Source organism: Acomys russatus, chromosome X (genome assembly GCF_903995435.1).
Source record: "Acomys russatus chromosome X, mAcoRus1.1, whole genome shotgun sequence".
NCBI lineage: Eukaryota > Metazoa > Chordata > Mammalia > Rodentia > Muridae > Acomys > Acomys russatus.
In genome coordinates this window covers 44,943,853-44,970,427 of record NC_067169.1, presented here as the reverse complement: position 1 = coordinate 44,970,427, position 26,575 = coordinate 44,943,853, and the positions used below count along the sequence as shown (strand labels likewise).

Here is a 26,575-nt window from a genome sequence, read left to right as displayed (position 1 = left end):
CACACATTCTGTGTCCTGGCACTCTGTCCTTCTGCAGAGTAGGAATTCTCTACAACCCCAATTCTTTTTAGTTCTACTTATTGTCCATTCACTCATCAGCAAGTCCTTTAGGGGTGGAGAAAAGTATAGAAATGAAGTATAACTGTATAATTTGTTAGAATAAAAGTGTAAAATATATAATGCTGGGGATTGGAAAGATGACTTAGAGGTTGAAAACTGTTACTGCTGTTGCAGAGAACTCAGGTTGAGATTCTGGCATTCACACCGGGTAGCTTATAACCACTGGCAACTCCAGGAGATCTGATACCCTTTCTAGATTCCACTGGCACTCTCATACACATACGTACACATAGATATAAATTTTTTTTTGTTTTTGTTTTTGGAGACAGGGTTTCTCTGTGTAGTCTTGGCTCTCCTGGAATCACTTTGTAGACCAGGCTGTCCTTGAACTCACAGTGATCCTCCTGCCTCTGCCTCCCGAGTGCTGGGATTAAAGGTGTGCACCACCACGCCTGGCCTGATATAAATATTTTTGTTGTTTGTTTGATTTCAAGATAGAATCTCACTTTGTGGCTCTGGCTGGCCTGGAACTCACTTTGTAGACTAGGCTGGCCTCACTCACAGAGATCTGCCTGCTTCTGCCTCCTGAGTTGCTTGGGTTAAAGGTGTGTACCACTGCATCCAGTTTCATAGACATAGTTTAAAAAAGAATACATGTTTAAAATATATGTAAGGATTTTTCTTACTTTTCTCTTAAATAACAATTGGGCTCGTGATTAAAAGTCTCTGAAACACGACTCAGTTTTCTTGCTTTTGCTTCATGGGCAGCAGTAGCACCATCTCCATGGCTATTTATCAGAGTAGTTTCCATTTTTTTCCTCTTTGTCTGAGCTTTTACATCTCTACTTTCCATCTCAATTGAATTGTGATACTTTTGGGCCAGAATTTAAAACATTGGTTGTTCCCATCTTGGAGGATTGGTCATTTTTGTTCTGATTGGCTTTTATAATGCGATGGAAGATTTGGCATTGGGTTTAATATACTTCGTAGGCCTGTGTCGTCACAGGCATTTGTAATAGGATGCCAGTCAGTGTTTAAATGAGTGGTGGTGAAAGTTGATTTAGGCTTCTGTTTTTTTGTGGTTGAGAAGACTTATACTTTGCTTCCTTCATTCTTCTCTCCATGGGAGAACAGAAAATTGACCCAAACACAGGGAAAGAAACAACAACTCCAGTTACAATGAAGGATGTTTATGAAGAATTTGATTCAAGAATTGCAACAAAATATAAAATAATGAAGTTCAAGTCCAAGGTTTGTATTCAGTACTGTGTTTTTTTCTGGTTCTTGTTTACTTCCTGACTTGGCAAATAGTTACTGCACATTCATGCAGAATGTCTTCTGCAGTTATAACTCATTAAATGGAAATTTCAGTGGTATGAATGTAGAAACAGTATCTTTGATTTGTAAAAAGTACTTTAAAAATCACTTATGAGATTATAGTCATGAATTTGAATAAAAAGATGATTTGTAGCAAATCAGTTGCCCCCAGTGCTCACAGCATACCATGTGATTCTGTTCTGAAATGGAAAAGAAACTGTTGTGATTTATTTATACTTGTTATTACAATAAATTTTTCTTAAGAGGATGGATGAATAATGCCTTGCCTTTAAAAATTCATGCCTATGATATTGCTTCTAATAGAATGACAATGTTCTATTTGTGTGATCTGTGTGGTATATTGTCTTGATTTTGTTTTGTTTTGTGTTTTTCAAGACAGGGTTTTTCTGTGTAGCCTTGGCTGTCCTGGACTCACTTTGTACACCTGCTCATGATTTAACTCTTAGTGCAACTCTGATGTGCAATATGGCCCCTTTCTAAGCACAGAAAAGTAAATCTGTACTTCCCATAGTTACACACTAGCACACAACAGGGCAAAGCCTAAAAGCACAAGCAATCCAGACCTAGCACCTACGTTCGTTACCATCATAATACACTGCTTCTGAAAGTTTTTTTTTAAGAGTTTCTTTTTACTGTCTAGCTGCAGTAATGGTGATCAAACGTGATGGTTTGTGTACTATTTCTGGAATTTTAAAGATGACTGTTAATTTCAAGCTCAAATAATTAAGAGTGATAGCTTAGGAACTTGATCTCCCTTTATTATAGTTGTTTATAAGCAGTATTTTTATTTACTTGAGTATACAGTGTTTCACCTGCATGTACACCTGCAGGCCAGAAGAGGACACCAGATCTCACTATAGATGGTTGTGAGCCACCATGTGGTTGCTGGGAATTTTACTCAGGGCCTTTGGAAGAGCAAGCAGTGCTCTTAACTCCTGAGCCTCTAGCCAGTATTTTTAAATGCATTACAGTCCTCACATTTATAGCCAAAGGCATCAACAGATTACCAAAATCAAGACAATAAGCTGGACATGGTGGTGCATGCCTATAATCCCAGCACTCAGGGAGGCAGAGGCAGGTGGATCGCTGTGAGTTCGAGGTCAGGCTAGATTACAAAGCAAGTCTAGAGAAGCAAAGATAACATAAAAGAAACCCTGTCTGGAAAAACCTTTAAAAAGAAGAGTTAAATACCTTAATTCATATTAGGTGATAATCATACTGTATTAGTCTTTGACGCATAGCCAATACTCAGTGCATATGAGCTGAGTTTATAATGTCCGTTTCATTATTTCAGCAAGATGCAGTTGCTTAATTTAAATAGTAGCAATGATTTAATGCATTAACTTTGTAAGAAATCAATCTTATTGTTTCCCTTGTATGCAACTGTTTCTTAAGTTCTCTAGTGTTCAAGATGTTTGTTAGTATTTTTTGTCACTAGGGGTTTTAGTTGAAAGGAGAAAAGGTGCCTTTTGTTTTGTTACTTTGTGTTGTTAGGATACTAGATTCCTGATGATTAAATATGGGAATATCTGTTATTTGTGTATCATATTGGCCAACTTAATTTTTGCAAAGTTTTTGCCATGATAATTTTAAAATATCCTCTTACCCAGATGGTGGAAAAGAACTATGCTTTTGAGATACCCGATGTTCCGGAAAAATCTGAGTACTTGGAAGTTAGATACTCGGTAAGTCAAAGAAAACTGTGGGATTTGCTTTAGAGTGACATTTTAAAATCTTTGAACCTTAAATTGACTTTCAGTGAGGAGTATGGCAGGGTTCCTGAAGCCCATAGTTCATGAATAATTGAAATTGGTAAAATTAAGTAATGTAGCATAGGTTGTAATGGCTTTCAAGTATACATCTTCAAATAAGCAAGTTGAAAGAGCACAACTGTTTGTCAAGTGGAATAGGTATGCTGCACGATGGAGTTGGATGTCATTAGTCTGCTGTAATGGCTTGTAAATAGAGGAGAGGGGAGAAAGGAGTGTTGGGAGCATTGCTACAGTCCTGTTCTTGCTCCTCTGAGAGGCAAAGTCATTGATGTGGGTTTTAATTAACTGGACTGTAACCTTTTTACCTCTCTTCTGGTGTTTTGAGCCTGATGTTGAAAAAGGGAAACTTTTACTAAATTTTTTTGACAAGAGTGATGAAAAATAATATGGAAGTATTTTTAGGGAGTTCCACTGTATTGCTTTCATTCTTCCAATGGAGTGGTGCTTGCTTGGTTGTTCTTTATCAGTGAGGCAGAAAAGCTCTGGACAGAAATTCTCTTTCAGGGGAGCTTCTTGTCCTATTTTTCTTCTAATGGGTGTCATCAGGATGCATTATTTTGTCGTCGTCGTGAATTGTTTTTGTTCCCCACTGTGAATTGTTTTGGATTTCATTTGTAGCAAATTATGTTTCATATATATCAAAGGGTTCTTCTGTTGCTCCATAGAGGCTTTGTTTATTTCAGATATTGACTGGAAAATGTGAAATAATAGTTTTAAACAGGAAAAAGGTTTTTTCTTTTTCAGGCAGAAGTGCCACAGCTTCCACAGAATTTAAAAGGAGAAACATTTTCTCATGTATTTGGAACCAACACGTCTAGCTTGGAACTTTTCTTGATGAACAGAAAGATCAAAGGACCGTGCTGGCTTGAAGTAAAAAATCCACGTAAGGAAAAATATTAAGTAGATTCCTGATAGATTTTTTTCTTTACTTTCCCTACTTTTATTGAAAATAAATCTTTTCTCATACAGTATATCCTGATTATATTTTCTCCTCCTTCTACTTCTCCCAGTTTCTTCCTATCTCTTCTCTCCTCTGGATCCACTCTCTGTCTCTCACTAGAAAAGAACAGGCTTCTAAGAGATAACAATGAAACATAACAAAATAAAATTGAATAAGATGAAGCTAAAACTATCATATTGAAGTTGGACATGGCAATCCAACAGAGGAAGAGTCCCAAGAACAGACACAAGAACCAGAGACCCTCTTATTACAACAATCAGGAGTCACATAAAAATAGCAAGGATAAAACTGTAATATATATACAGAGGACCCAGTGCAGACCCATGTACACCCTGTGCTTGCTGTCTCAGTCTCTGTGAGCCAATATGCACCTTGCTTAGTTGATTCAGAGGGCCTTATTCCCCTGCTGTCCTCCATTCCCTCTGTCTATTACAATCTCCATGGGATTTCCTGAGGTCTGAAAGGAAAGATTTGATGGAGACCACCCATTTAGACTCTCTCTATATAATGTCTGGCCGTGGGTCTCTGTATCTGTTCCCATCTGTTGCTGGAGGAAGCCTCTCTGATGATGACCAGATAAGGCACTGATCTATGAGTATAGCAGAATATCATAAGGGGTCATTTGACCTTTAAAAAAAATCCACTAGTACTGTCTGGTTTTACCCTAGCTCTCTAGGCTATCTAGTCTCTGGCTCTTGGTTACTAAAGCAGTGTTGGGGTGGAGTGGGCCTTAAGTCAATTCAGACTTTGGTTGGCTACTCCTACAAGTTCTGTGCCACCATTGCACTAGCATATTTTGAGGCAGGACAGATTGTATATCAAATGTTTTGTGGCTGGATTGGCTTCCATGATTCTCTTTTTGTAACCTTCATAGTACTTTCTTGTACCAAAGAGACTACAATGAATTGTGTGGGTGTTGTCCTTGGAAATGGGGTCCTCATGTCAGTTTGCAGAGCGTAACCCTTTGTATTAGCAACAGCTTGGGTTGTTTGGGAATTTCCATTGGACCCCCTTTAGATTTTTTAAAAGGGAAGTTAATGAATTGTGCTAATTATTTTAATGCTTCTACTGCTCTTTTATATTTATTGAAGGTTTTGCTTGAGTGATTATAGATAGTACACTTGGAATCACTTTCTAATACATGGCAATTTACTCTGAGGAAGGCCTTAGTGCAGCCAGTTGTGTGGGGTGTGTCCCTCATTATCTTGTTGTTTGCATGTTCTTCTAGCCTGGCTGATACAGTACAATTGCTCTCCAAAGGGAATTGCTGATCTTTGGGGGGAGAGGAAAAATCACAACCTAATGTAGACAGGACTCTTTGGCTGTTACCTGATGTTTTTAACACTTTTATCTAGGATACTGTTTTGTCTTCATATCTCCTAAAACATTTGTTGTTGCTGTTTTTTTTTTCTTTTTTTTTTCGAGACAGGGTTTCTCTGTTTAGCCTTGGCTGTCCTGGACTCGCTTTTGTAGACCAGGCTGGCCTCGAACTCAGAGATCTGCCTGCCTCTGCTTTCCGAGTGCTGGGATTAAAGGCGTGCGCCACCATGCCCGGCTTTGTTTTTGCTTATTTTATTTATTTATTTATTTATTTATTTATTTATTTTCTTTTTTGAGACAGGGTTTCTCTGTTTAGCCTTGGCTGTCCTGGACTCACTTTGTAGACCAGGCTCCTCTCGAACTCACAGCAATCCATCTGTGTCTGCCACCCTGAGTGCTGGGATTAAAGGCATGCACCACCATGCCCTAAAACATTTTTTAAAGATTTATTTATTTTTATTTTATGTGCATTGGTGTTTTGCCTGCATGTATGTGTGAGGATGTCAGAGTCATTGTAATTGGAATTTTAGACAGTTGTAAGCTGCCATGTTGGTGCTGGGAATTGAACCCTGGTCCTCTGAAAGAGCAGCCAGTGCTCTTAACTACTGAGCAATCTCTCCAGCCCCTTAAAAATGTTTTTAGTTCCTCTAAGGCAGCTGTTATTTTTATAAGTTGATCTTGGATTCTTCAGGAAAAAAAAAAAAAAAAGAAGCTTTTGACCCCCTCTTTTCCCCCCAAATGAACATAAGTATATTCACACACACAAAGATTAGCATACCACTCACTAATGTGGCTCATATTTAGTTAGATGTTACAATATGTCATTCTTATTAGATGATAGCCTTGAAGAATATCTGTTAATGAAAAATGTCATAATTATAGCACCTTTCCTTTTTCAGTAAGTTATTGATGTGTTGTATCTATTCTTTCTCAGAGCTCTTGAATCAGCCAATCAGTTGGTGTAAATTTGAGGCAGTGGCTTTGAAACCAGACCTGGTGAATGTAATTAAGGATGGCAGTCCTCCTCCACTTGTCGTGATGTCTTTCAGCATGACGACAGTGCAAAATGTAAAGAACCATGAACATGAGGTAAAGAAAAAGGACAGATTTTGTACTTATGCCTTAGATACAATGCTTGCCTGAATTTGTACGGCTTTCCTACAAAAGCAAGTTGTTCTTTTTGGAGGAGAAAGGATACTAACTTGGCACCAAGCCATGTTTTAAAGAATGAGTTGAATTTGCCTGGTATTACACATTTTTTAAAAAGGATTTAAATTGCTGGAAATATTTTGATTTTTGTTTTTAAAGTAGACATGGGGAAAATAATGTAATGCACTCCTTATGCCAGTCACATATGTTTAGCAGTTAGCAATGTTTTGTGACACATGTTTATATCCCTCTTTCCCTTTTCCTTTTTAAGTATTAAAGTGTCATTTTACTTCAGCATACTTTGGTATACTTCTGAAAATACTCACATGTGTGTTTGTAGTGTATGTATTTGTTAGTAAGGTTGTGTACAAGTATGCTCGCACATTTGTGCATGTGAAGACCAGAGGTGGACACTGGGTGCCTTTACTTGGTTGCCCTTTCTGCCTTTGTTTTTTGACACAGTCTCTCACTGAACCTGAAGCTCATCAATCCTGTTAACTCTGGCTGGCGAAGGAACTTCAGGGATCTGCCTATCTCCTAGCACCGAGGTTGCAGGCACATGCCACCATACCTGGCTTTTTTATATGGATATTTAGGATCAAAACTCAATCCTCATACTTTCTTGGCAAGCACGTAATTGACTGACACCTCCCTACCCCCTACTTAATGCACATTTTCTTACATAATACCATTAACACGATTCCTTAATACAGTCTATACTTTCCATCATATACATGGAAGAATCTGTTTCTCATGATTTTTTAAAAAGTTGATTTGTTTAACTTCAGATTTACACAAGAGAGTCATAGATGTTGTTTTCTTTTTAAACAAAATCTCAATTGTTTTATTTTTACCAATGAAGACTTGGGAGCCAGATGCTAGGGTAAAAGTCGGGTAAAAGCTTGCTAGCTCAGAGGCAGGGAAAGAACCCTCCTTCAACCTCCTTCAGACTTAATTAATGTCCCTCCCTTCTACTTCCTGTACATCTCTCTATCCGTTCTCCTGACTTCTGTTTTTTTTTTAAAAAATAATCCTATGTTCACTTCCTGTCAACTGGTTGCTTGCTCCACCTCTTGACCTGTTTAATCCTGCTTATAGTATTCAAGCAGAATGCTCTTGGATTAAAGGCATGTGCTAAGGTTGAGCCACACTACACACAAAACAGGGTTTTCCAGCAAATAACACAAGTCGGGGTCACAGTGTGATCAAATACCCTGCAGTGGAACGTTTAATTTTTATACCTCTTGAATTTCTTTTTAAATGGCAATAGCTCCCGTCTATCCCCGTTGAGTATTTTTTTTTCAGTGATAAGGAATAATTAAACAGCTACTGTTGATGATCTCATAGGAAGTCTCATTTTCTGTGTGTGTTGTGGTACAACTCTGGTTGTCAGGCTTTGCCCACTGAACCATCTCTGTCATGTTACTTGTAGAGTATTTGGTAGATTTAATCTCTGGCATTCATTATTGTTACTATTATTATTTTCGAATTTAGATCTTACTATGTTGCTCAGGTCTTGAATGTCTGGGGTCATGAATTCCTTTCACCAGTTGCTTGAGTGGCTTCAGCTACAGGATGACTGCTCCACCCAGCTTGTTGTTTTTCATGGATGTGTTAATGTTACTTCGGTTAATCAAAGCTCCTCCATGTTTGCTTCTAAGTCTTTTTGATACTTATGTTTTTAAAAATAGCATTTTAGTAATGTTTTCTTTTAGTATATAGTTTGATCACTTATTGATTGATTATAGTGTTAATGATTGACTTAAGATTTTGCATATGATAAGCTCATTTACTGAGCTCTGTCCACTGTCCTTGATCTTTAAAATAACAGTTAACATAGTAGACTGCCAGAGTTAATAATTAAGCATTGAGGAAAGGTTTAATTAGTACTTGGTTAAAAAGAAGAGAAATATTTAATCCCAGAGTGATTTTTCCACATACCATTTCTTCACAAAGGAAATAGGGCTTTGTGGAGAAAAGCCTGATTCAGAGCACGAAATGTGTAAGATAAACCTGGAACATCTTGTTATAGCCAAAAGCAAGGGCAATAGTAAAAATTATTGAAGATGCATCTGACTCGGGAAACAAGCTGAAAACTGTCCCTCTGGGAAAATATGGGACAATATGAGCACCAGAAGAGTAATTGCTACAGATAGAACTGTCAGATACATAAATTCCTAATGGTGCTGTTAGATAATACCACCACATTAGTCACTTTATGAGGGAAGTTAGGGAACAAACTCATTTGAAAACATAAAAATAAATGAATCAGTGTTTGTTCTGACTTTTTTGGGATAAGTAGTTCTGGAAGCCAGCTAATTGAAGTATGAAATTGCTCTTAGAAGTTTTCAGTACATAGTAAACAAAACTTACCAGTTTGTAATTCTTAGGGAAATGGGTCTAAGTCAGTGGTTCTCAACTTGTGGATCATCACCCCTTTGGGAGTCACATATCAGATATACTTCATATCAGATATTTAAGTTATGATTCTAACAGTAGCAACATTACAGTTATGAAATAGCAACAAAATAATTTTATGGTTTGGGGGGCCACCACAACATGAGGAACTGTATTAAAGAGTCACAGCATGAGGAAGGTTGAGAACCACTGGTCTCAGTAATAATCACCAGTGGCCACTACTATCACTGAATCAGAGAGAAACAGACAATACATGCTTGTCTGCCTTCTAATAGAAATAATAAGCACATCTAAAATTGTGCTAGGAATATGAACCTGGTTATGACTAAGTTTTTTGATCTAACTGAATTTGTAGACATTGCAGAGACAGGAAAAGGTTTAAACAACCCTCTTCAAATATAAACCGGGGGTGGAGTGTGGCTGAGAGATGGCCAGTGGTTAAGAGTACTGGCTGCTCTTCTAGAGGTCTGGGTTTGATTCCCAGCATCCACATGGAAGCCCACAACTGTTTGTTAACTCCAGTCCCAGGGAATAGGATGCTCGCTTCTGGCCTCTAAGCTAGCAGCTTCTAGGGTTATAGCTGGGTAAGAGTATTCAATACTTTTCTCTCCTAGTAGTAGCATAACCTTCTGGCACTATTAAAGTGAGCATGCATGGATGAAACTTCCAGATTGGTACTGGCTTGAGTTTTTCATGTCTTATGTCTCAAATATGTGATGTCTTTTCTAATAGGGTCTTTTGGTTTTGTTTTGTTTATTGTTTTATTTTTGAGACAGGGTTTCTCTATGAAGCCTTGGCTGTCCTGGACTTACTTTGTAGACCAGGCTGGCCTCGCACTTACAGCAATCTGCCTGCCTTTGCCTCCCAAGTGCTGGGATTACAAGTGTGCATTACCACACCCAGCTGTAATAGAGTCTTTAAAAAAATATTTATTTACTTGTTGTGTATATAGTGCTCTGCCTCCATGTATGCCTGTATACCAGAAGAGGGCACCAAATCTCATGATAGATGGTTGTGAACCACCATGTGGTAGCTGGGAATTGAACTTAGGGCCTTTAGAAGAGCAGACAGTGCTCTTAACCGCCGAGCCATCTCTCTAGTCCTGTAATAGGGTCTTAACATCATATGGCACACAGAAATTCATAAAGGCAAAACATCTATACACATAAACACACACACACATGCACATAAAGATTTTTAAGTTAAAAAAAAGACTACATTTTAAAAAGTGATCATTTAGAGTGATTGTTCTTGACAAGGTAAGATTTGGCTGTTGAAGGTATATTTTACAATGTTTAGAGATGTGTTGATATAATTCAGAAATACGTGGGGAACAAGGATGACACTACTAGTACCTAGTGAGTAAGTCTTAGCATTGTCCAGTGTAGTGCACTGGACAGCCCTCGTGACAAAGAATTATTTGGCCCAAAATATCAGTTGTATTGAGTTGTGTATCTAACACACCTTCAAAGACTCATACTGAAATAGTTCTAGAAAAAACAAAAGATAGTTAAACCCAATTATGAGTGTATAGGAATTAATTTTAATCATTTTTCCTCAATTTTAAATCTACTTAAATATTTGGTTTTTAAAAAATTTAATTTATTCAGATTACAATTCAATTGTTATCCCATCACTTGTATCCTCCCGTTCCTCCTTCCCTCCCATTTTCACCCTATTCCCCTCCCCTAGGTCTAAGACTGAAGGGGGACCTCCTCCCCCACTATATGGTCATAAAAAGTTAAAAGGGGGCTGGAAGGGTGACCCAATAGCTAAGAATTTATGGTGCTCTTGAAGAGAACATGTGTTTGCTTTCTAGTACCCATGTCGTTTAGGTCACAGCTATCCATAACTCCAGGTCCAGAGGATCCAATGTCCTCTTCTAGGCTCCATGGATACCTGCACACATGTGACACACCTATATACATGCATACAGATAAATAAATAAACCTTTTAAAAAATGTGTTTCTAGCAACTCTATCTTCACATTCCTTCCTTCCTTTCTTTCCTATCCCCCACCATGCTTCCCTCCCAAACTTACATGTATTCTCTCTTCTTTCCAGTTTCACTTAGTACTGCCTGTATGTGCACGGGTAGTGGATCTATTAGAGCATGGTTAGCCTTTCAGGGGCTGCATCCCTGAAAGATTCTTCCTCCCCTAGTATTTATCACTTGCAAATGGCTTCTTAGCTAGGAGTGGAACTTCACAAGCCTCTCCTATCTGTGCTGGGATTTTGACTGGCTTCATCTTGTGCAGATTTTGTACCTGCGGGTATAGCTTCCACTGTCAGTTCATGTGTACAGTGGACCTGTCATGTCCAGCAAATAATGTTTTGCTGCCGATGTTCACTATCTCTGACTCTTAGAATCTTTTTTTCCCCTTTGAGACAGGGTTTCTCTGTGTATCCTTGGCTGTTCTGGAACTCTCTCTCTCTGTAGATCAGGCTGGCCTCAAACTCACAGTGATCCACCTCCCTCTGACTCCCTGATTGCTGGGATTACAGCATGCACCACCACGCCTGGCTCTTATAATCTTTTTTACCTTCTCTGCAATGATCCCTGAACCCTGAGGATGGTGTGATGTAGATACCCTATTTAGAGGCGAGCACTCCACAACACTCTGCACCTTGACTAGTTTTGGGTTTCTCTATTAATTACCATCTACTGTAAACAGAAGCTTCTCTGATGATGGATGAAGGATACATTACTCTGTGGGTTTAAGATAAGAACTGGTATAGTGGGGGCTGCCTAATAAGATTTCTGTGTAGCAAAGTTATAGTATCAGGTTTTTCCTAGGGCCTGTCACCTCACTAGCCAGGGAGTCACAGCCCAGTCAATGAAAGCCCTTCAGAAAGTGGTTTGCTACTCTTGTAACATTCATATATATGCCGGCTAGTTCTTGGGGTTTCTTTTTGTGGTTGTTTTGTCCTTGACATAAGTTAGAATTATCTGGGAAGTGGAACCTCAATTGAGAAAATTGTTTGTAGGCTGTAGGGCATCTCTTGATTAATGATTTATGGGGATGGGCCTAGTCTGGGGTGGAGGGGTGGTAGCAGGGAAGGGCTATACCTCCCCTAGGCAAATGGATCCCTGGTTCATAGTTCTGAGTTGTGTGAGAAAGCAGTCTGGGTGAGCAAACATGTAAGCAGCATTCCTCCATGGGCATATGCTTCAGTTCTTAACTTTAGATTCCTGCTTTTAGTTCCTGCCCTGACTTTCCTCAGTAATAGACTGTTTGCCTGGAAGTGTAAGCTGAAATAAACCCATTCCTCCCCAGGTTGATTTTGGTCATGGTGTTTTATCACAGTAATAGAAACCCTAACTAAGATAATGTCGCTATTGCACCAGTGGGCAAATCTTGCCAGGGTAGTTATTGTAGATTATAGGGTTCACAGCTGGTTAAGAGTGTTCAATACTTTTCTTTCTGAGTAGCATAAATAGAACCTCTGGCACCATTAAAGCTAACCTGTAAGGATGACACTTCTGGGTTTGTATCACCTTGATTTGTTTCATGTTCTATGACTCAGATATGTGCTTCTTTTGTAATAGGGTCTCACTCTCAAGTTCTGGAATGTAACCCAGATCATTGATTGGTAATAATCTGTAATGTTTGGGGTGAAGTATGGGCTCCCACTGACCATTAACGTAAAAAAGAGGCAACCTGGGAGAGGCATTGTCTCTTGGTAATAGAGTAACACTATTTGAACTCCTTTTATATATGTATATGTGTATTATAGGATGCTTCTGCAATAGTAGGTTCCCATATGACTTTTTCAAATGTCTTTAGTGTTAGTTTAACTTCCCCATACCTTTGCCTCTACCTGGCCTCCCATTACCCATCACATTTGTTTTTTCCCGGTTAGTTATTTTTCCTTTGCCTTTCATATCCCCTGAGTTCTAGTCTACTTCTCTTGAAATACCCCCCAGCCACGGCTGCTAACTAGTTTCTTGACTTCTGTAGGTACTCCACTTTAAGTGCACATTCTAAAGAGTCAAAGCTAGCATTCACATATGGAAGAGAACATGTGGTATTTTTCTAGGTTTGAGTTACTTCAATCAGAAAGATTATTTCTAGCTCTGTCAATTGCCTGAGAATTTTGTAATATTCCATTGTGTTTATGTACCACATTTTCATTATTTCTTCAGTTGATAGACCTCATAGTTTTAATTTGTATTTCCCAAATAGCTATGGAAGTTAAACCTTTGAAAACATACTTCTCAGCCATTTGTATTTCTTCTTCTGAGAGTTTTATTTAGTTTTATGCCTAAATTTTTAGTTCAGTTATTTTTTTTCCTTTGTGTTTAGTTTTTCCTATTTTATAGATATTTCCCCTTTGTCAGAGCTTTCAAAATATTCTTTAAAAAGCAAAAAAGAATTTATATTTATTAAAATACAGTTTTAATATTCTTGGTAGTCCTTGTGGTAATGCAGACCATATAGTAGATATCTGATTTTCTCTACTCCTTCCTTTGCAGGTTATTGCTATGGCAGCTTTGGTCCATCACAGTTTTGCATTAGATAAAGCACCTCCAAAGCCACCCTTTCAGACGCATTTCTGTGGTATGTATTTTTTAGGCTGGTTTGCTAAGAATTTGGTTTGACTTTCTCGGTCTGTTGTATCAGTAACTTGTCTTTTTAAACTTATTTTTGAAAGTAGGGCATTTTAGTTAAGATGCTTACTTTCAGCTGTGGGAACGAGTTTTATTGAGAAAAAATATCTGTGTGATGAGGCCCAATGCCAAGGAATAAATGAATCTTTAACTATTTGTGAGACATTTTAGTAATATTAAACTAGAATTGAGTTGTATTATGCATAAAATTCAGTAGTTGCAACAGTTCCATAGAATGAGCTGTGTGTGTGTGTGTGTGTGTGTGTGTGTGTGTGTGTGTGTGTGTGTGTATGAGTTGGGCTTCAAGGAGGAGTCTGACATATTTCATGTTGAGAGCTTGGCTAATTGAATAAGCCTTTTGCTTAAAAAGATGGCGGGAAATAAAATTTGATGTTTTAGGCTACACAGAGAAACCCTATCTCGGAAAAAAAAGGATTTTATGTTTTATATTTTCTGGGATTTTTTTCTAGTCTAGAACCAGAGATTTTTTTTTTTTTGGACAGCTCTTATTCTGGCTTTCTGAGTATTAGGTAAGTGGTATCAGGAAATATACAGAGAGGACATTATGCAGTATGATTGTTGTGATGTTTTATCTCTTAAATGAGAAACTGAATGCTGATAATAGCCTGGAAACTACATGGAAGGTAACAGGTGTTAGGTTATTTCAGCCTGCATTTATTTAACCCCTTATGCGTCTGTCACTGTGTGAATGCCTGCTGAGTATGGGACAAGCCTTGATGTAGTAGGGGAAGCTTTGGCCCATTCTACCTCTCAGCTTTGAGGAGGTTGAATTAAGTTTCTCTGTTGTATTCTGGTTGAAGCTTTGATGGTAATTGGATTTTCTTTGGTAAAGATTATTATAATTGTCCATTTGTACTTGGATGGAAAACAAATGTTTGGATAAGCATTTTGTACAATTATAGGGACATAAGGATCTCTGCTTGGCTGTTGTTTTGAGGTCCAACAAAATGGCTGATTGAAGATCTTGGCCTTCTTAACTCTTTAGGGCTCATGAGAAATTTATATTTAAAAGCAAATTTCATTTAGAAGCATGTAGTATCTGAAATTGGACTAAGATGAGTAATAGAATATCATTTCTTTTCTTCTTATAGTTGTGTCTAAGCCAAAGGACTGTATTTTCCCATGTGCTTTCAAAGACGTCATTAAGAAAAAGGTAAATACTCATTCCCTTTAAATGTAGAATATCTGTTTATTTGGAAAGACAACGGGAGATTGGTATGGACTAGTAGAAACAATCTAGTGTGATTTTACTTGATAAGATCTATTCTTGGTACATTGGACTATGGTATTGATTTGATACAATGCATTAGAAATATAAGACTAGACACGTTTAATAATTTTTAAATGGGTGCTGGAGAGATGGCTCAAAGGTTAAGAGCACTGTCTGCTCTTCCAGGGGTCCTGAGGTACCTGCAGGTAGGACACTCATAATAAATAAGTAAGTAAGTAAATAAATAAATCTTTAAAAAAATATCCCTTAAATTATTTTCTGAAGATAATGGAATTATGACATGGATACATTCAAACCAATCTTTGTTGGAGTTATTTTTATAAAAGAGTGTTTGTTTCTTTTAGCTTCTCTCTTAACCCTGCTATCACACAAATAATTGTATAAGGCTTTACAACACTATATTGAGCAGTTTAAGTCTATTCTCAACTCTCTGTGCTATCTTGACTGAATCTTTGCCAAAATCTTCAAGTGACTTGCTTTTTAGTTATTTCTTTGCTCCCGCTGAATCTTCTTCATTTTCCCTACACCTCTGCTTGTGGCTGGATCCCTGGCTGAATCCCCTGCTTGTCCTCTTATAACTCCTAATCTCCTGGCTGGCAGGAAGTCCAGTCCTATTATCTCCCCTGCTCATCGACTGGCTGTAAGCTGCTTTATTGACATATCAGGGGGACAAATGGGGAGCAGAGTTTACACAACATTTAAACTGGAAATTCTCAGAACAAGGCTTTCAACCAGGTATGGAGGGTACAAAAGCCAGCATTTGAATTACACAATTACCTTATGCCAACATACCTTCAGTTAGCTTATATGGAAGCTTTTCCAAAATGATCACATATTTTGGGACCATATAGGGTAGAGCCCCTCTAACTTGAGGGAAACCATGTAGAGTTAGGAACACTGCATTAAAGGCTCATGTATTGACAGGATTGATATTTGCTGACCCAAACACATCACTATTTTCATAACTCTGAATATGTTCTGTGAGGTTGGTGTCAAAAGCCCTTAAAAAATAGCAGGGAAGCCGGGCATGGTGGCTCAGGCCTGTAATCCCAGTACTCAGGGAGGCAGAGTCAGGTAGTTCTATGTGAGTTCGAAGCCAGTCTGTCCTACAAAGTGAGTCCAGGACAGCCAAAAGTATGCAGAGAAACCCTGTGTCCAAATACTAAAACCATAAAAAAAGCTAAACAAAACAAAACAAAAAGGCAGGGGAAGCAATATAATGAACTGAGCTCTTCATAAAAATTAAATATATTTACTCCCGTGGATGTAGTTTTGAATAGTCTATTGTTCACTTTTCGAAATGATATTGTTGAAACAGTTGCAGGTTTATTTTGCTTGTTAATATCCTCATTGACAAAATTAGATGGTGAAGTTTGTCAGGCTTCACTTAATGTTATTTCAATTGACTTCTTATAGATAGATAGTAAAGGTTACTATTGTATTACTGTCATTTGTGACCTGTCCTGAATTATTTATTCAAATAAAATGGCCTAGAAAAAGTTCCTTAAGGTCAAATTGACATTTTTCAAACCTTGAGATAGTGGTAGAAGTCATAATAGCCATCAACTTTTGTTTTAAAATGAGCGGTTTTGAGTACCTGATGGATATTCACTAATCCAAATGGAGGCCTTTTGCCTGAGGATAGATTTTATTTATATTTAAGACATGTGCAATTCTTCAGTACATGTTTGTTTTTAGTTTCTTATTTATTGGTTCTCACTACTGTTTGAGATTAGTATATAGAATCTTTGGGATTTCTTTGATAAATACACAAACTGCAAAGTCTTCCAGAGATTGCACAACAAGTAATGTTTTTGAAAGGTACTCCGCTTTATATACTTCAAAATGTGTCCAGTATACAAACATGTCTCTGTGGAAGGACATTTCTGCTCTTGATGTTGTTTAGCACTTAAAATTTTGCTTGGCTTACATGCATATTTCTAGAATGAGGTCCTCAGAGATTTTGTACAGTTATTTTTATGCAAAACTTGGCATCAGAAATTTCATTGCTATATCTGGTTTAGAAGTGAATGATTACATTTAACTCTAAGAAATCTCACCCTGGTTGGGCAAGAAGGTAAAGCATATGATATTTTAAAATTTTGACTGCTGTGTGTGTGTAATATTTTTTTTTCATCTTAACAGAACATGGAAGTTGAGGTTGCTGAAACAGAAAGAACCTTGCTAGGATTTTTCCTTGCAAAAGTTCACAAACTTGATCCTGATGTTCTTGTGGTGAGTAGATGGTTAATCATGTCATGATGAAACATTTCATCCCTTCAATCTTTTTGGTGTGACTTTTTTGGTTCTTTTTATTGGTTATTTACTTTTGAGTAGCAAAGAATGTTTGCAGAATGAAATGACCTTGTGGCTTATTGAGATTTCCTCTAGATAGGAGGAGAAATCTAGCCCATGTTGGCTAGTTTTTCCTGGTGTAAAAGCAGCCCTTGAATTAGTAGTCAGCTCAGGATACTTACTTACCTATACTTTAGGAAATAGCACATTAGTAAGTGAATATGTATAAATTATTAGTATCGTCAGAATTCTTATTGATTTGGGGCAAATTACAAAAATAAGATAAATATTTTAATTTTAAGAACTCAGTAGATCTTTATGATATATTCCTTAGAGAGCTTAGGGGTAGGTTCTTTTTTTCTCTTGTCAATTTACTGTATTCTCATTGGAGTGTGAAGGTAGTAATTTACTGTTGGTTTGTGCCTTTTCCTCGTAGTCATGCAGCATTTTCCTTTTGTGTATCATCTGACCTCCCTTTGTTTAGAGGCTCCTGATCCAAATTCCTTTTTTTCTTTTGTCTAGCTTAATGGATCAATCAAATTATATTCTTTTTGCTTTTTTAATTTGGCCATATTACAGTCTTATAGTGTCCAATTAGAGATAAGTAGACATTTGAGGAAAACTTGGAGTGTGTAGGAATATTGCTCAGTGGTAGAGTGCTTGCTTACCTTGTGGGAGGCCCAGGTCCTAGGTTCTGACATCAGTACTGGAGGGAAGCAAGAGAGAAGGAGATGTTTACTCTGTCTTTGGCTTCATTTGTCCTGTTGGATACCTTATCTGGTTAGTGGTATAGTTAGTGTCCTAAGAGCCTATGTATGGCTTGTTGCTAAAGTCTGTGTATATTTCAGGACCTGTCTTTAAAATACTAAGACAGTTTTGTCTACAGTGCTGTGACTTGGCAGTAGACGCTGACTTACCCTTTAAAAACAGCTTTTTAGTTCTCAAGTAGATGTTATGGGGCCTGGGATACCCAGCCTAGGGTATTAGAGACAAGTCTATGACAAATCCAGACGTAAGATAGGATCCCCAGCCATAATAATTTAGAAATAAGTCTGGTCTTTTATTTATATGTGTGTGTGTGTGTGTGTGTGTATGTGAGTATGTATGTATAAATCATTCATATAATGGTAAGCTTTTTATAACCTAAAATTAATTATTTTGACCACTTTTAAGTGTAGATTCATTGGTACTATGTACATTCATAATGTGCAATTATCATCACCTCCATTTTTTAACACATTGTTATCGCTGCAGCTCTTTATCTTTTTTTGTTGTTGTTGGTTTTTCAAGACAGGGTTTCTCTGTGTAGCCTTGGCTGTCCTGGACTCACTTTGTAGACCAGGCTGGCCCCAAACTCACAGAGACCCGCCTGCCTCTGCCTCCCAAGTGCTGGTATTAAAGGCGTGCACCACCACGCCCAGTTTCTTTATCTTTTAAAATGAAAACTGGACCAGTGGTTCTCAACCTCTGGGTCGTGACCCCTTTGGAAAACTTCTATCTCCAGAAATATTTACATTGAGATTCATAACAATAACCAAATTACGGTTATGAAGTAGCAACAAAAATGTTATGGTTGGGGGTCTCCTCAACGTGAGGAATTGCATTAAAGGGTCACAGCATTAGGAAGCTTGAGAACCACTGCTCTAGACCATTATTTCCCTGTTTCTTTGGACCCTGGCAACTATTAGCTCTACTTCCTAAGATTATGTTTATTCTAAGTGGTAGTATAGCTCGTTAATTAATAATCTATGGATTGATCTGAAATCACCTCTAAGTTTCATTAAACCTAGCTATGTGAAAAACATTATTCAAAGGATATAAATGAGAAATTATTGACATGAAAACTCAGGTTGTGTCAAGTAATTTTTCTACTGTACTGTTTGTTTCCTTCCTTTTACCTTTATCAAACCGTTTGCTAGTGTTTCTATTTTGTTGCACATTGATTAAAGGTCCAACTCAGCAGTGTTCATGCTTAATTTTTAAAGAAACTGGATAGAATTCCTTAGAAGTCCCATGTAAACTTAAACAAGACAGGTTTTCTGTGTTATGGATGCTTTTATTGATCATATAAAAGGGTTGCGGCATTAAAATTTGCATTTGCCTCCAACATTGTAAGACTTAAGGAGTAAATTAAAAGACACCATATGAACCTTGAAGCATCAATTAGTATAAAATAAAGTTTATTTCAGCAATCTCCTTAGCAGCCTAGTTAATGTCAAGACTAATGAATGCTGCTGATGAATAAATTCCTGACGGAGAAAGGACCCCAATCGGAGGTAAGCTCTTGATGTCTTCAATTAGAAACCAGAGAAAGAAAGGGCAAAGAAATTCTGTGCATTTGAAGACAAATCCTCTAATTTGTGTTCATTATGTGATTGGCTGCCTCTTTTTCTGACTAGGGTCATAATATTTGTGGTTTTGAACTGGAAGTGCTACTGCAAAGAATTAATGTGTGTAAAGTTCCTTATTGGTCCAAGATAGGTCGACTAAGGCGATCCAACATGCCAAAACTTGGGGTAATAATTTAAACTTTTCACCTCTTTATTTAGCTTCTAAATATGGGATATCTACTAGGAAATGCACTATTTTAAAATAGGAATTTGTTGTTTTATTATATGATGTTCTATAAAGAGGAAAAAATTGAAAGTAACACCAGAAATGACTAAATAAAGTATTGCTTGGCACTGCATATGATGGCTTCCAACCTCCTACACAGAAACTTGGCAGTGAGAAGAAGGAAGTTAGTATTTTACCCTGTCTTTCCTGTAAAGCATAACAAATACTGCTGGTTCATAAAGGAAAGGTAATTTTACAGACAATTATAACTAACACACATGGACAGAACTAGAAAAGCATTTTATAGCTTCTAATAAGATGATTAATTCAGGCAAAATGGCTGATGCATGAAGCTGTTATCTCAGTGACTTGCCTCTAGGGATAATTTTACCCCCTCTTCTGTAGTGCTGTTTTAACTTTGGCACTGAATGTCTTTCTTGAATCCAGCCGTTAAATTTATAAAGGCCACCAGTACTTTTAAAAATCAGCAATTAAATTTAAGGATTAAAATCTAGTGATGAAAGATAGTGCATACATATTACCTTCAGTTTGGCATTCCTAAAGTAACAATAGCCCGTGGCCATGCTTGGTAGGCTCTGAAATCATGATTATTATTCAGGTTGAAAATTTAGTGGATGGGAGCTAAGTACTTTCTGTTGGAGCTATCTCTCATAGCAACTTTTATTTGGTTTTAGACATTCTCAAAGGGATTATCTGGCTTGTTTGAGGTCATTCAACTAGAAAGGGAAAAAACTAAGATTTGAGCTCAGAATCCAAGGCCTGTCTGTTTTAAAGTCTGTGTTCCCCTCTTTCTCTATCCTCTCTTCTGCTTTATTCTCTCTTTTGTTGTTGTTATTTTTGTTTTGAGAGTTTCCTGAAGCTGAGGTTGGCTATATATATATATATATATAATTTTTTTTGGAGACATATATGTTATGCTTGCATATGTAGGCATTGGTACTTTCTTTTTTATTTTATTTATTTATTTATTTATTTTTTGAGATAGGGTTTCTCTGTGTAGCCTTGGCTCTTCTGGAACTCATTTATAGATCAGGTCTGCCTCCTGCTGCTGGGATTACAAAGATAAAGGTGTGTGCTACCACTGACTGACACTTAGTGCTTTCTTACTAAGTGTGATAGTGCTTATATTTGAAATCTTATTTAACCTAAAGGTTACAAGTAAAGTGGACATGTTCTTTTGGCAGAGAATTTAAGAATCTGTGCCATTTATAATTTAGAGGTCTCTAGAGGATTCCGTAGGAATCAGGAGTTGGGGTTATGGTTCCTTTCACCTCTGCTCATATCCTCAAGGTTGTTGAGATGGGGTGGGAGTCTCACTACATAGCCCACACTGGCCTTGAACTCATGACAGTCCCCTAGCAGTAGCATCCCAACTGTTGCCATTGAAGGTATAAACCATCACGCAAAGCTTAAGGTTTTCTTTATATGACACCCTCTCCACAAGGTCTTCCCTGACCACTCTAAGATGCATTCATTCCAAATTCCTTGTCCCTCGCCCTGCTGTGATGTCTTCTTTGCCATGTACTTACTGCCTTCTAAAACTGTTTGGCTTCTGTGTTAAGCTATATAGTTTTAATTACATAATCAGGAATCTCTGTTTTATTCACTGTGATATACAGTGTGCCTAGAACAGCATCAGATGCATTGGAGGTGTTCAAAAGCACACAGCTTATGAGTGGAAGAAGAATTTTAGCAATGTAATTTTGGGGACAGTTCCAAAATAGGTTAGAGTAGGTTGTTCTCAGTACTTCCTCCCTCACAGGATTTGGTTTTTGTTCCTGCCTTGTAGAGCCGGAGTGGATTTGGTGAAAGAAATGCTACCTGTGGCCGAATGATATGTGATGTGGAAATTTCAGCAAAAGAATTGATTCACTGTAAAAGCTACCATTTGTCTGAACTTGTTCAGCAGATTCTGAAAACTGAGAGGACTGTTATTCCAGCTGAAAATATACGAAATATGTATAGGTATGATCCTGGATTCTTCAGAAGTCATCTTTCTTGAAGTAGGATGCCACTGTCCCTACTGTTCTTAGTCTAGATGTACACTAGCCAGTCACTAGTGCCATGGAGCAGACAAAAATTCAAATATTTTTACCAGTTCCACCATACCCATTATTTTTACACTTTAAATTCATGTATTTCTTGAATTATTCTTTTTTTATTAATTTATTCAGATTACATCTCAATTGTTATCCCCTTGCTTGTCTCCTCCCATTCATCCCTCCCTCCCTCCCTCTTTCACCCTATTCCCCTCCCTCGCCTAGGCCTGTGAGCGAAGGGGACCTCCTCCCCCACCATATGGTCACAGCCTATCAAGTCTCATCTTGGTAGCCTTCCTATTCTTTCTCTGAGTGCCACCAGGCCTCCCCACCACAGGGAAGTGATCAACTATGGGGCACCAGAGTTCATGTCAGAGTCAGTCCCCACTCTCCACACAACTGTGGATAGTGTTCTGTGCCTTGGCTAGATCTGAGTAGGGGTTCAATATTTACTGCATGTATTGTCCTTGGTTGGTGCAATAGTTTGAGGATACCCCCCTGGGCCCAGATCCGCCTATCATGATGTTCTTCTTGTAGGTTTCTAGGACCCTCTGGGTCCTTCTGTTTCCCCATTCTCCCATACTTCTCTCACCGAGAGTCCCAATAGGATGTCCTTACAATTATCTTAATCTCCTGTTAAGTGAAGACTATTATGTGCTATGCCTTTGGGCTAGTGTCCAATTATAAGTGAGTATATACCATGTGAGTCTTTTTGCTTCTGGGTTAACTCACTCAGTAGGAGCATTTCTAGTTCCATCCATTTGCCCACCAATTTCAGGATCTCCCTTTTTTTAATAGCTGAGTAGTATTCCATGGTGTAAATGTACCACAGTTTCTTTATCCATTCTTCTACTGAGGGACACTTGGGCTGTTTCCGGGTTCTGGCTATTATGAATAAGGGTGCTATGAACATGGCTGAGCATATGTCCTTGTTGTGTGGTGGAGCATCTTCTCGGTATATTCCAAGGAGTGGAATAGCTGGGTCTTGAGGAAACCCTATTCCAAGTTTTCTGAGAAAGCACCAGATTGATTTCCAATGTGGTTGTACAAGTTTGCATTCCCACCAGCAATGAAGGAGTGCTCCCCTTTCTCCACATCCTTTGCCAGCATGTGCTGTCACTTGAGTTTTTGATCTTGGCCATTCTGATGGGTGTAAGATGGAATCTCAGAGACGTTTTGATTTGCATTTCTCTGATAACTACGGATGTTGAACATTTTTTTTAGTGTTTTTCAGCCAGTTTCTTGAATTATTCTAATTGGCTCAGTTGATGTCCATCTCCCTTACTTGTCTTCATGATGTTTTCTAATTGTAATTTAGAGATTAATAAGAATTTATATTTTTATCCTTAACTCATGTGTTTGGGAATCACTGTGGGCATTTTGGAAGTATAAAACCAAGCAATAATTTACACATACTGCTTGATTCTTTTGATTTTTGGAGACAAGATCCTGTTTGTAGTTGAGATTGACCTTGAACTTAAATCTTGAGTGACTGGATTATAGATCTAAACCATCATTACTATGCTTTGAGAGAGAGGCGGGGCGGGGATGGGGAGGTAACTCTGGTTGTCCTGGAATTCTATGTGTAGATCAGGCTGGCCTTGAACTCACAGAGATCTCGCTGCCTCTACTTCTTGAGTGCTGTGGTTAAAGGTGTGTCACTACACCCAGCTATGCTTACTTATTTTTAAAACAGGTTTCTGTTCCCTGTTGAGCCCTTTTCTAAACCTGTTTCTCCTGAGTCCTTCAGCTCCTTCTCTTTTGACTAATTTTTCCTTTCTAGGTTATCTGATTTGTAATACAAGTTCCCTGTTGGGGTTAATGCCTCCCAGATTCACCTAACTGATATCTAATAGGAACCTTCAGATTGTTAAAACTGAACTACTGGTTTTTCTCTCCTAGGTTCTTTCTGCAGTCTTTCATAACTGTATCAATGGCACTTGCGTGTTCATTACTAGTGGGGCCGTTCAAAGTCATCTTCCCTACACCTTTTAGACATCCTTGATTCCTCTGTCTGACATCCCACAGTAGATTCATCAAGGGACTTTTTCTGCCCTGTCTTTTAGGTAAAGTTCCCGGCATTTCTTTAACATTCACCAAACCTACTCTAGTCCAAGCCACCAAATTCTTTTCCTTGAAAATGTCTTGGTCCATTTTTCTGTTGATACCAACACAATACCACATATTGGATGAGATAAAAAAGGAAGAAGGTTTCTGGGTGATCCTGGAAGTCCAAGGTTGATGGATCTCCTCTCACATGAGTCTTGGTGTGTGAAATGTGCTTGTCTGTCTATATCCTCTAAGGTCTCTTACAAAGTCACAGTATTCAGCCATGGAGACTCAAAGCCTCCACCTTTAAATACCTTAGTATTTTGTTTTTATCCTTATAGTATTTCATGGGTAGCTGATGGTGCTAATAATGCCAAGGTCTGAGGTATTCTCCCCATATGCCCCATAGTACTTCAGTGGGGATTAAGCCTTACTCCTTAGTTTCAGAAGAAACAAACCATGTCAAACCATAGCAGTGAGTTTACCTACTAATTTTGTTGCCTTCTTCAGGCTTCTTCATAATTTAGGACCAGAGTAATCTTGCTAAAATTTAGCCTGGTCAAAATTTCTTAGTGATAGTGTTTTACTTACAGTCTTTACTTTAGCTTACTAGGTAGGTCCTGTACAGTGTGTCTTTGTGCTATTGATTTTCTACTATTCTACCACTATCTCTGTTCCCTGATCTAGCCACATCAACTTCTATTGTTCTTCTGCAACTGCTAGATTGGTGCCTCACTCAGATTCTTTGTGCTTGTATCTGGAATGTTCTTCCCTAAAATACACATCAGTAAGGCTTGTTCTGTCACTTCTTAGTCTTTATTTTCGGTGACATTTCCCTACCTCTCTAAGTAACAATTGAATTTCTGCTCCTGATAGTATGTAATTTTTTGTTTCTTACCCTTTTGTTTCTTACCCTTAACACTTACCATTGTATAAGTATTATCTGTTTATTATTTTATATTCTGTCTCCCCCACAAGGACAGGACTTTTTGTTTTTGGTCACAGCCAGTCCCTGATACATAGTAGGCATGTAATATATACTTACTGGATTGAACGAATAAAAGAATTTAGACCATTTTTATGTTACAATTAACACTAGATAAATTTTAGGATATAATTAACACATAATGTCACTGTATGGATAGTTTTTTGTTGAGAGAAGGGTGGTGGTATAAATGCATTTCTAATTATATAGTGACCTTATTTTAAATAGTTTCCAAAGCAAAGGTTCCATTGCTTTGAAGTTACTTACACCAAAAATTCCTTGTAATATTTTAAGTTCTGATTATAGTCATTGTTTCTTTTAATTACTTGATTCTGTTTCACTCTTACTTTTCTGTACAGTGAAACTTCTCATCTGTTGTACCTGTTGGAACACATCTGGAAAGATGCCAGATTCATTTTGCAGATCATGTGTGAGCTAAATGTTCTTCCATTAGCATTGCAGATCACTAACATCGCTGGGAACATTATGGTAAATTTAACTTAGAAAGGGGAAAAAAGCATTTCCTGTTGCATTCAGTGTTTGCTTGGGGTAGTTGTTATATGATAATGAGTCTAAATGCATGCTTATAAAATGAGGAACTGAGATTCTGAAAGCTGGGCTTCTTTTGTAAAAGGAACAACTGGTTGGGAGAAGGGGAGGAATGCCAGGTGCTCTATGTGGAGATTTGGGTGAACATAAGGATCTTATCTCTAACATCTGGATGTTCCTAGTAGAGTGATACATTTTAGACTAAGGAAATAGCCATAGTGTCAGTATTTTAAGTTAGTTCCTGTTATCTATCTCTCTTAATGCTTAAAGAGAAAGTTAGAAATAATTTAGTAAAAGCAACCTTTGTTACTATGAGTAGTTGAAGGAGGTGCCATGGTTAAATTAACTGACTCAAAGTTACTTTTGTTTGTGGTGATTTTGAGCTCAAAGTTTCAAAATTTCTGTTTAATAGTCTAGGACACTGATGGGTGGACGATCTGAACGAAACGAGTTTTTGTTGCTTCATGCATTTTATGAAAACAACTATATTGTGCCTGACAAGCAAATTTTCAGAAAACCTCAGCAAAAACCGGTGGGCCCAAAATTGTATAGTATTTTGTCTTTTCTTATTCTTCTGTTCTATTACCTAGATAGCCTTTAAAAGTTGCTTTAACATCTGCTTCTAAAGTAATTAATTCCCTCTAAACTAGGATCACTGTAAAGCTTGCTCCATTGTGTCTGTGTGGTTGAATCTCTATCTTTCTCTGTAGAGTCAAAATTACTTGTGAAACATCTTTGAGGACCTTATTCCACTGTGATCAATGACCATATATGGAAAATAGTTGCCCCCACTAAGATTTACCCAGAGCTAAATGTCAGTTGAGCTTTTTGTAGCTTTAACCTATGAGCATTTATGTTTGTGTTGTAGTTTGTTTATATATATATGGTGAGTATCTGTACGTAATCCAAATGTTTAGGATTAGAAACGTTTCAGATTTATTTTAATTTGGAACATTTGTATCTATGTAATGAGAAATCTTTGGGTGAGAAGCTATGTCTAAACACAGAATTCATTTATATTTCACATATGTACATCGTGTGTGTGTGTGTGTGTGTGTGTGTGTGTGTGTGTGTGTGTATGTGTATTACCTGAGGTCAATTTTATATAATATTTTAACCTACCTGTCTCATGTGGTCACATGTACTAATTTTTGCTTGTAGAGTCATGTTCGCACATAAAAGATAGAGTCATATTGGCAC

At 37.7% G+C, this 26,575-nt stretch overlaps 1 protein-coding gene across 1 annotated transcript in view; it reads left to right on the top strand.

Moving 5' to 3' along the window:
- The window catches only part of Pola1 (DNA polymerase alpha 1, catalytic subunit), a 310,463-nt gene that overhangs the window by 21,857 nt on the left and 262,031 nt on the right, over positions 1-26,575 (top strand). The window contains exons 12-22 of the mRNA XM_051142383.1: positions 1,195-1,311; positions 3,009-3,083; positions 3,915-4,053; positions 6,386-6,540; positions 13,495-13,579; positions 14,742-14,803; positions 17,027-17,116; positions 19,576-19,692; positions 21,543-21,718; positions 25,186-25,315; positions 25,788-25,907. Coding sequence (XP_050998340.1) covers positions 1,195-1,311; positions 3,009-3,083; positions 3,915-4,053; positions 6,386-6,540; positions 13,495-13,579; positions 14,742-14,803; positions 17,027-17,116; positions 19,576-19,692; positions 21,543-21,718; positions 25,186-25,315; positions 25,788-25,907 — 1,266 coding nt within the window. The remainder of the gene's footprint in view (positions 1-1,194; positions 1,312-3,008; positions 3,084-3,914; positions 4,054-6,385; positions 6,541-13,494; positions 13,580-14,741; positions 14,804-17,026; positions 17,117-19,575; positions 19,693-21,542; positions 21,719-25,185; positions 25,316-25,787; positions 25,908-26,575) is intronic.